This window comes from Solanum pennellii, chromosome 10 (genome assembly GCF_001406875.1).
Source record: "Solanum pennellii chromosome 10, SPENNV200".
Taxonomy (NCBI): domain Eukaryota; kingdom Viridiplantae; phylum Streptophyta; class Magnoliopsida; order Solanales; family Solanaceae; genus Solanum; species Solanum pennellii.
In genome coordinates this window covers 919,658-930,157 of record NC_028646.1, presented here as the reverse complement: position 1 = coordinate 930,157, position 10,500 = coordinate 919,658, and the positions used below count along the sequence as shown (strand labels likewise).

Sequence of the window (10,500 nt, the reverse complement as noted above, 5' to 3'; positions counted from 1 at the left end):
GGCGGCGGCGGTGAAGCCAGATGGATCTGGAGGATTGAAGGAGATTAGGTTTCGTGGAGTTAGGAAGAGGCCATGGGGGAGATTTGCTGCAGAGATTAGAGATCCATGGAAGAAAACTAGGGTTTGGTTAGGTACTTTTGATTCAGCTGAAGATGCTGCCAAAGCTTATGATGCTGCAGCTCGAACTCTTCGTGGACCTAAAGCTAAAACTAATTTCCCTTTACCTATGTATTCTCAGCATCATCAGTTCAATCAAAGTTTAAACCCTAATGATCGGTTAGTTGACCCGAGATTGTACTCACAAGAAGCTCCGATCGTTTGTCAAAGACCTACATCGAGCAGTATGAGTAGTACTGTGGAATCATTCAGTGGACCGAGACCGCCACGTCAGCAAACGGCGGTTTTGCCTTCGAGAAAACATCCTAGATCGCCGCCGGTTGAGCCGGATGACTGCAGGAGTGATTGTGACTCATCGTCTTCTGTTGTTGAAGATGGTGATTGTGAAGGGGGAAATGACAACATCGTTTCTTCATCTCTCAGAAATCCACTGCCTTTCGATCTTAACTTTCCTCCTCCGATGGATGATGTTTATGCTAATTCAAATGATCTTTACTGCACAGCACTATGTCTTTGAAGGAAAATGGTTTCAAAGTTTCAATCTTTCAATTATATTGAAACACACAAAAAAAAAATCACAGATTTAAAGCAATTGCTATGAGTCTGTTGCTGGAAGAGATTTTAACTCTTCCATTTACTTATCCTATTTAATGTCATGGTATTTCATGATAGATGGATTAGTGTCTGACAATTGATCTGATTATGTGTCCTTCAACTATATATGAGTTTTGGGATAATGTAGTCTTTTATTGTCCGATTTATATACGTTAACATGTAAAATTAGAGGGAACTTTCAGTTCTGTGTTGTACTATTACGATGAGAGCTCTAGTGTCGTTGATGTAAGACGATATCTACTCTCTCATCACTTAATGTAAGAATCAAGACTTCATCTAATCAAATATTAGCTTACATGTGTTCGTTGGCGTATATGCTCTAGTTTAACGTTTTGATTGATGTGTTAATTCAGCTATCATTTAATTTTCTGGTATGAGTGTTTTTACAAGTTATGCATAGGCTGAGTTCTTGTATGTTAGTCGATGGTTTAACAAGTCTTTTGTTAGTGATGTGATAGAAGTTGAAGATAAAATGTTCCATAGAATTCCATAATTTGTTGGAGTGAAGTATTTTGACATGACTTATTGGTGTTCATTCTCGAGGCAATGGCATAAGCTCAAGTGCATCAGAGAGGATTTTGCTTGAGCTTTTGTAATAGAACCCTTAGCTTTGTGAGTAGGTACTTGTACAAAAATCAATAGTAGTATGGGGTAAACATTAGAAGCATTCAATCATTTGGTGACAATATTCAATGTTTTGGAATATAAGGAATGCCAGATGTTTCGAAGGTTAAGATGAATAGCTCACAACAGGTTAAATACAAATGTTTTATGGATTCTGACTTTTTGGTGTAATCTACTGCAGGATGTAAAGGATGATGATAGTATGATAGATTTCATAGAATCTTTACAAGGATTAGACTTTCACAGTATGGATCCTTTTTTTTTTTTTGTACACAGGAGTTCCTGATATTTGTATCGACTTAGTGCAAAGTTGTTCTCTTTCTAATCCATATCTTACCTTTTCAAAAAAGAACAAAAAATAAAGCATTTGACATTGCTCAGTGGTGTTCATTCTCTTGTGGATAAGCTCAGGTGGGTCCAAAATTTAAAGCTGTTCCATGTTTTTGTTGTTGCTTCGGAGGGGTAGAGGTAGGCCTAAGAAGTATAGGGGTGAGGTGATTAGGCAAGGTATGACGCAACTTTAGCTCATCGAGGACATGAACTTGATGGGAGGGGGTGGAGGTTGGAGAATAGAGTAGGAGGGATAGTGGGTAGGGGGGTTTATTTCCTTCCCATTCTCAGAGTATTGATATTTTTCTTCTTGTTTTTCCCTTTCTTTAGATTACTATTACTACCTGTTAAGTATTATTTAACCTCGTTATCTTAATTTCTTCTTGCTGTTTCTGCGTGTTATTGCTGCCTCGTTTTCATTGTTCATTCAGCCGAGGGTCTACATCAACAACCTCTCTTTACCTTCTCAAGGTAGGGGTAAGATCTGCGCGTACACTCTACTCTTGGTGGAATTGTGGTTGTTTTGATACTGAGCAAGGAAGTTTGTGAACTAGTTTTTGTTTGAGAATAAGATTTATCTTCCGTCTTTGCCAATTAGTGAACACTGAATAGAACTTCTTATGTATGCCAATTAAATGTTGTTGCTGAGTAAAGAAACAGCATTCAACATTTGATAGCCATAATCATTTTCTTGCGAGTAATCATGATGAGTTAGTTTTCAACCTAATGCTTCTTTGTGAATGTTCCTTGTCATCTACAATATGCCGTGTCTATGATCTGAGAGGTTAAATTATTTGGTCTAGAACTGTTTCTTTTCTTTCTTTCTGTGTAGAGCCATCTTGTTTGATGATGTTTAGCCATTTTGTATGTTCAGCTGCATCAGTATCATTTGAAGCATCAGTAGATGTTAGTGCTCTGGTTTCTTATTTAGATGATGTTTTGCTATTTTGTATGTTCAGCTGCTAGAACTTTGCATGAAAATTGAGATACTAGCAGATTTCTTTTCTCTTCTAACATATTTGTTGAAGTTATGGAGTTTGGTCAAGTCATTATGTTACGTAGATACCTTCTCATACTATTGCCTTAATTTGGTGACATTTTTCTGAGGTGCTAATTTAAGTGTGAGCATACTTGACTAATACACTCTTCTCTATTCGTGAGTATTTTATATGCATTCCTATGGAAAAAAACTTCTCACATGATCAAACATCTGGACCTTGTGAAACTTTGTGATGCAAACTTGGTTATCTTTTCTGAGTTCGGACATCTCGTATTTGCAGGATTGTAGGTGGTTTAGTAATTCTGTGCACATTTAATAGGGAAATTTTTTAACTTTCTAGTCTTTTACATCAACAACATACACACACACGCGGAGTCTGTGAGCAGAGTAAGTGTACACGGACCTTAACTTACCTAGTAAAGATAGGAGACTCTTTCCGAACTTTTGTGCTTTTCATCATCTAATATTTCCTTGACTGTCATTTGTGTGCGTGCATCTATTCCTCTGTTTCTCTGCTTCTCTCCCTGTTTGCAGTGAACGTTGAGTCAGGTTACTACGCTGGGAGTAGATTTGTCAAAGGCTTGCTAAAGGCTGTGATGGAGCCACCCTTGTCCAAAGGACACCCCTTCACTGCAAAATTACAATGTGGATAGGTAAATTCTCTTTTACATATATATAATATATTCATGTGTTGAATCTTTTTGGCTTCTTATGTGTTTAATTCTTCATATTTCACACCCCTTGATGAAAATCCCGGCTTAGCCGACTGTCTTTAGGTATATTTATGAATATGTGTAGATACCGTCACCTAGACTGCACTTCAGTGGAGGTATCAATGCATTTCCATTCAACTAGCTGATCTATGAGCTTCTTGAATAAACGAGGGCACTAAACAATAACAAAATAAGATTTAGTTGTTATGCAGACATTATCGATGGAAATGTTAGTGGTCTGGAATAGGGAATATAAGATTAGTTTCTATACGTGATTGATATGATACTTCTGTACAATTTACTTTGTTGCAGTTATATCAAGTCTCTGCTCATGACATTTAACTGTCTCATATTGGCATAAAAAGTTGGTTTGGTAGGAGCTTACGAGAAACGTTTATCCAATATCCGTATTGAAGCCTGATTAAATTTGGATTGTTCCATCTATATTTGGGGTGGGGTGGCACTCCCAACACAAGATTTTTTCCATGTACAGGGGTTCGAACCCGAGACTTTGGTTTGGGGTGGAGGATTCTAAAATCATTCCACCCCAACCCATCACGGGTGATGTGTTGCTTGGGAAGATTTATACAAATAGAATCGTTGTGTTATTATTTAATTTCTAATTCCATTTTAATAGTTGTGAAAGAAATAACCTTCACAAAGTTTGGAGTTTTACCAAGGATTTGATACAAATTGTGTTGTAAATTTGGAATAAATTGTTCTGAGGATCACCAAAATTTTCTAATCGATGGGTATAGCAACACTTGGCGATTCACCAAGATTTTAGTACAAATTGTGTTGTAATTTGTAACAAAATGCTTACAAATATTGGTGGATCACCATGATAATTTCATTTAGTACACAAAAGCTAACATATACATACTCTCTCCGTCCCAACTTTTACATGAGTTAATTTAACTTGACACTACGAGAAAGAAAGAAAGACTTTTGAAACATGTGGTCTAAAATAAGATCTAAATATTTGTGTGGCTAAAAATTATTTTATTAAAGATAAATTTAACATTTTAAAGTTTAAGTTATTATTAATTATTGAAGTGTTATTTTCTTGGACCAACCAAAAAAGTAAGTAAATCATTATATTTCTTCCATCTGGTACTGTTTGTGATGGTTTTTATTTTTAAAGTTAAACTATAAAAAATTTAACTAACATTTTAGTAAATCATTATATTTCTTCCATCTGGTACTGTTTGTGATGGTTTTTATTTTTAAAGTTAAACTATAAAAAATTTAACTAACATTTTAAGATATATTTTTTTATTATATTAATATGCAAAGAATTGTAATTTATAGTACTTTTCATATAGTTTTAGAATATCGATTTTTTTGTTTAAAATATCGAATTAATATGATCTAATTTAACTTTGAAAATTACTCAAATTGACTTTTAAAAAACGCAATATGACAAACAATACCGGACGAAGGGAGTATAAAATAAGAAATACATCTTACCATTTACTAAACTATCCCTAAATGTCTTTTAGTGATAATCTATTATTTTTAAATTTTTGATCAATCACTATTAATATGGACATCAATTTCATGAAGATAGTTAGTATTTTATTTTTAAATTAAAATTTTAAGATTTTTAGATCACAACTTTAGATTCCAAGAACATTTTTATGATGAGAAAAAGTAGACACCAACATGTGGTGATAATAATGGGCAGGTTGGCAATGTGCATAATCGCATGTTTGCTCTATAAAATTAGTACACCTGTTGTTGATGATCTGCATTTGATCTCATTTTGTCATCTTATTAAACACACTGATTTGAGAAAAGTTTCCTTTTATTACGTGACACATTTCGAATTTCAAAATTTAAATAAGTCTATATTTAATCATAAATTTTTCGTAAATCTTTTAAATATTTTGGATTGTTACTTATTGTGATTTATAATAATTTTTTACATCATTTAAAAAAAATTTAAAGATTTTATGTGTAATATTTTCGATTTAATTTAAATTTTGAAAAAATAACTATCACGTACATTGAAACAGAGAGTATATTACAAAACAACTTTAATCATACTATATTATTAGACAATTAACTAACAAACAAATCTAGTTTAATTAGTGTTGTATTTAATCCATATTTTTTTGGGTACAACTTAGTTAGCTGGTATACGTTAACACAGGGACTTGCCAAAGATTCCTTTGTCTAAGGTAAAACTTAATTTTATAGAGTGTTAATATCAAATTAGTGCAATTCATCAATGATTAAATGAATTAATGAAATAATAATATAAGTTAATTATAATTAAGTAAATGAATGATGTACCTTAATACAAACATCCAATGTAAATAATCTTTTACGAACAAGTCATTAAGAAAATTTTCGCTTTCACTTCAATGAATCAATCACCCCATCATTTTGTGCCCTTCGAATCAAACACTACATGAAACTTGTAGAGACATTAGGAGTTTCCCTCGTGATATTTAAAACAGTATGATAATGACAATAGAGTTTCATTCATTTGAGTCTAAAACTTCATGATATAATAGCTAATTTGTGAAGATAAAGTTTGTAATATAAATGAGTAACAATTCATTTTAACTCAAATAAATTTTGAATATAATTTAACAAATTTAACCTAACATATCAATTTGCCACCTTGATACATAGTTTAACGAATTCCAAAAGAATTTACTTTTAACAAAGTGAACGTATACACTAGTAGAAAAACTGTTTGTTCTTTTATTTTAATTTTTATAAAAAGATTATGATATAACTAATCTTATGAATAGTATTATATTTATATATTATATAATATACCAAACTAATTTAAGAAGTAAAAATCTCATTGATTGGAAGAATCCAGAACCATTATGCATAGTATATTAACTTTCCATTATAAAAGGATACTACACTCACTGTCTTCTCTACAAGTTTCCATTGCCTTTTTTTCTTCTTCTTTTTGCTTTAAAAAAATTTATTCCTTTCTTCTTCTATCTCCATCACCAAATCATCAACTTACTCTTATTTCATAGAGCAATTTTCTTCGACGAAAAATTATATTATAAAATATATAATTATTGAAGCAAAAATTCTAGTGCAGCACAAAGGAATTCAAAAATTGCTTTGGATTACACATTCAAATCTCAGGTATGACATTCTATTTTGTATAATAATCATAGTCTTTGAGTTGTGTACGTTACGTATTAATTTTGTGAGATATTTATTATCTTTTATAAATAACTAAAATCTGTTTGGATTGAATTATTTTACATCTTTTTATATAAAAAAAACTCTTAAATTTTTTTATAATGCTCTAGTAAAATAAAATATTTATTTATAAATCAAAATCATAAAAACCAAAAGGTCATAACTTATTAATTCCTAAATTGTTACCACTTATGCTTATAAATCATAGCTTATAACTTATAAGCTTATTCAAACAGACTCGATTTATGAAATACTTTGTTACCTTTCGTAAACAAAAATACAAAATAAATCTATTAATCAAAATGCATTTTTCCGACTATATATTTTAAAGTATAAACTCATATTTTAAAGTATAAACTCAATTGTAATTATTATTGTATATCAACTTGAAGTAATTATATATTCATAACTTCATAATTTTATAGGTATCTCTAACTCTGTCTACTCATAATTTAAACAGGTATGATCCTCTTATATACTTTATAAATTTATAAATATGAATTTCTAGCTCCGCCATTTTATCTCATACGCTATAGATTTGTCTGAATTTAAGTACAATTTTCTTCAGGAAAAAAAACAAACAGAGATACACAAAACTTCTTGTACAAAATGTGTGATATCAAGAAGGAAACTTTACTTAACAAAAACAAGGAAATTGAAAGAACAGTATCAAATGCCTATGATGAATTACGAAGTTTCAGAACATGGTTGAAATGGATGTGTGTGGATCAATCCAACGCGTTTTCTGCTTTTCTTTCTTGGTTTGTTTTCATACTATTAGCTGTAATCGTCCCTTGCCTTTCACATTTTCTTCTGGCAAGGGACGATAGTGATGCTGCACACAGTCGTCCATATGACAACGTTGTGCAGCTATCACTTAGCAGTGTGGCTGCTTTGTCATTTGTTTGTCTTTCTCAGTTTGTTAAGAAATATGGGCTGAGAAGGTTTTTGTTCCTTGATAAGCTTTGTGATGAAAGTGAAACAGTTAGAAGAGGCTACACTGAACAGCTCAATGTAAGTTTACCTTCTCTTTTTTTATCCCGAGTTTAAGTTTTATGCACCGATATAGTGAATATATATTTGTATTACTAAGTCACTTGTTTGGTAACTAGACGTAAATCTCATGATAGTTATAACTCCCTCTTGAGTTGTTCAGACTCTTCAAAAATGCTAACAGGTGTGTATTCGATCCTTTAATAATAGTGCATTATATAAAGATCCAATAGGAGAGAGTCCGAGCAACATAGACTTCCTCTGTCCCAATTTATGTGTCACCTTTCCTTTTAAGGTCGTCTTGAAAAGAATGTCACCTTTCAATAGTTCGAAACAATTTAAAAACTTTCAAATTCCCCTTTTTAACTCTTAATGAAATGATTTATAACCTTACTAATATCTAAGGTCTATTTCAGGCCACACGTTTCTTAAATATCGTATCAAGTCAAATAATGTCATATAGATTGGGACAGAAGGAGTACTTGATAATCTCCTTAAGATGGTAACTCGCAGTTAAAAGAATTTCATCCTAAGGACTATATATGCACATAATTAAATGAATTCTTGAAAGTCTTGATAAATACAACGGAAAATGTTATTAGTGGAATTGTATTCATATTCTTTGAGACATTTCGAAATAGAAAGAGTACTGTTTATATGAGTCGAAAGGATGGAGTATTGATCAACTTTGATGTAATGGTAACTTCTTCTCTATATGCAGAGTTCACTAAAGATCTTATTCATATTTGTCCTGCCATGTTTTGCTGTTGAATGCGCGTACAAGATTTGGTGGTACAGTTCGGGTGGTACACGAATCCCCTTCTTGGGTAACGTCATTGTGAGTGACACTGTCGCGTGCATTCTAGAGCTGAGTTCTTGGCTTTACAGGACGGTCGTGTTCTTCCTAGTCTGTATACTTTTCCGGTTGATATGTTACCTTCAAATTCTCCGTCTACAAGATTTTGCTCAGGTGTTTCACGTGGATTCTGATGTTGAATCGGTGTTGAGAGAGCACCTGAGAATTAGGAGGCACTTGAGGATCATTAGCCATAGGTACCGGTCATTCATCTTGTGGGCATTGATGCTCGTTACAGCAAGCCAATTCGCGTCCCTTCTCATGACCACACGCTCAACTGCAGATCTTCATATCTATGAAAGTGGTGAACTCGCGGTATGCCTTATAAGCATTGTTATTTATTTTGTAAAAAAGTGGGGGCAGGGGAAGGAGATTACAAGGTGGTGAATCGAACCATCACAAACAAAGTGAAAGTTCAGGTAGCCAAATATGTGGTTAAAGTCGGTCAGTCTTTTGTTCCTTTTTAAAATTCGTGCTCAGCCAAACACCGTCATATATGACATGAAATCAAGGGAGTACCTATTATGATTCTTATCCTAGATGATTGACCCCTAGTTCATCCAGCCGAACCTTATCCTGAATAGTCTGTTTTGTTGCTGTTACTCGTGTTTAAAGGTTGTCGTTTTAATATGCAGCTCTGCTCTGTCAGCCTTCTTGCCGGGCTGATGATACTGTTGCGAAGTGCAACCAGAATTACACACAAGGCTCAATCCGTTACGTGCCTTGCAGCCAAGTGGCACGTATGTGCAACGATAGACTCATTTGATTCAACTGAGGCTGATACACCAATTACTCGAGCGACCTGTGACCACATTTTTCCTGTATGTTCTGAAGGATCATCTGATGCTGATGATGTTGGAGATGAAGAAGACGAGTTGGACAATACGAAATTCGTCCATGCATATGCGTATAGCACAATTTCATTCCAAAAAAGACAGGCATTAGGTATGATATGCTGGTTAAATTTGTTTTCCTTAGTATTACTGCGAGTTTAACTTATATGCACCGATAATCAGTATTGGAGCTAGAATATTTACTAGATTCAAAATATAAAGAAGTAAACACACAGTGAATCCAAGGGGATTGTAAAAAATAATTTGATCTTTTATATAATATAGTAATAATTTTTTGACGAAGGAGTTCAGATGAACCCCTTGTGCCCTCTAATTACGCCCATGCTGACAATATATAATAATTTTTCTCCATACCAACTGTGTTAAAATCTTCACACAGTTGAGGCGTAAATGGTAAAGTTGTTGCCATGTGACCAGGAGGTCACGGGTTCGAGATGTAAAACAGGGTTTAGCAGAAATGCAGAGTAAAACTGTGTACAATAGACCTTTGTGGACCCGGCCCTTTATCCGAACCCACATATAGTGGGAGCTTAGTACACCGGACTGATTTTTAGTATCAAGTTTGTAATACTGCATAGCTACTTAGCAAGGATTACTCTAATGGTACTTTATTTTGACAAATCTGTTTGCAGTGACATATTTTGAGAACAATAGAGCAGGAGTAACAATTTATGGATTCATGCTGGATAGAAGTTCTATTCACACTATATTTGGGATTGAATTATCACTAGTTCTTTGGTTACTTGGGAAAACCATTGGCATTTCTTGAACTATTATTAGCTACACGCTATGTTGCTCGAATTTTATACACCTGATGATATTTTTGAAGAGTCCTAGCAACATAGTCAGTCAAAAACGGACTTTTTGACGTGTCCAATCATTGGAGTATAAAGACTAGTGCTAGCCTCTGGGCTCTGATTCATTCTTCTTTATTTCATCATTTCGTTTTGTTGTTCTAATCATAGGTCTAGCGAGCTATTTAATTAATTGCTCAAATTTTATATCATTTATGATATCATATATATTTTTTTAATTTCTAAATTAAATAACTTATCAAGATGGATTATAGTTCTCATGCCACCTTCAATGGATTTGTTTTGAGGAAATATGTTGTTATGTCATATTACTTCTGGCTTTTGTGTATATTTTTATGATTCAATTTACTTCTAGCTCATGACATATTTCCAATAGGACACATGATTACAACATAATTTG

General features: G+C 33.2%; 2 protein-coding genes across 3 annotated transcripts in view; both read left to right on the top strand.

The window, feature by feature from the left end:
• Positions 1-1,045, top strand: part of LOC107031949 (ethylene-responsive transcription factor 3-like) — a 1,826-nt gene extending 781 nt beyond the window's left edge. For both annotated transcript variants that reach the window (XM_027912537.1, XM_015233472.2), the window contains exon 2: positions 1-1,045. In XM_027912537.1, the coding sequence (XP_027768338.1) occupies positions 1-634 (634 nt within the window). In that variant the 3' untranslated portion in view covers positions 635-1,045.
• Positions 1,046-6,323: 5,278 nt separating this feature from the next.
• LOC107001757 lies at positions 6,324-10,351 on the top strand. The gene is made up of 6 exons (XM_015199731.2): positions 6,324-6,522; positions 7,008-7,042; positions 7,151-7,596; positions 8,297-8,746; positions 9,067-9,376; positions 9,918-10,351. Exons 3-6 carry the CDS (start codon positions 7,192-7,194, stop codon positions 10,052-10,054), a joined length of 1,302 nt encoding a protein of 433 aa, XP_015055217.1. The 5' UTR covers positions 6,324-6,522; positions 7,008-7,042; positions 7,151-7,191; the 3' UTR covers positions 10,055-10,351.
• The last annotated feature ends 149 nt before the right edge of the window (positions 10,352-10,500 follow it).

Bases quoted from the DNA above. Each gene is read 5' to 3' on its own strand.
- LOC107001757 (XM_015199731.2), top strand. From the start codon at position 7,192: ATGTGTGATATCAAGAAGGAAACTTTACTTAACAAAAACAAGGAAATT. The intron at 8,747-9,066 runs GTATGCCTTATA...TTTAATATGCAG, and splicing joins ATGAAAGTGGTGAACTCGCG to CTCTGCTCTGTCAGCCTTCT. The intron at 9,377-9,917 runs GTATGATATGCT...ATCTGTTTGCAG, and splicing joins CCAAAAAAGACAGGCATTAG to TGACATATTTTGAGAACAAT.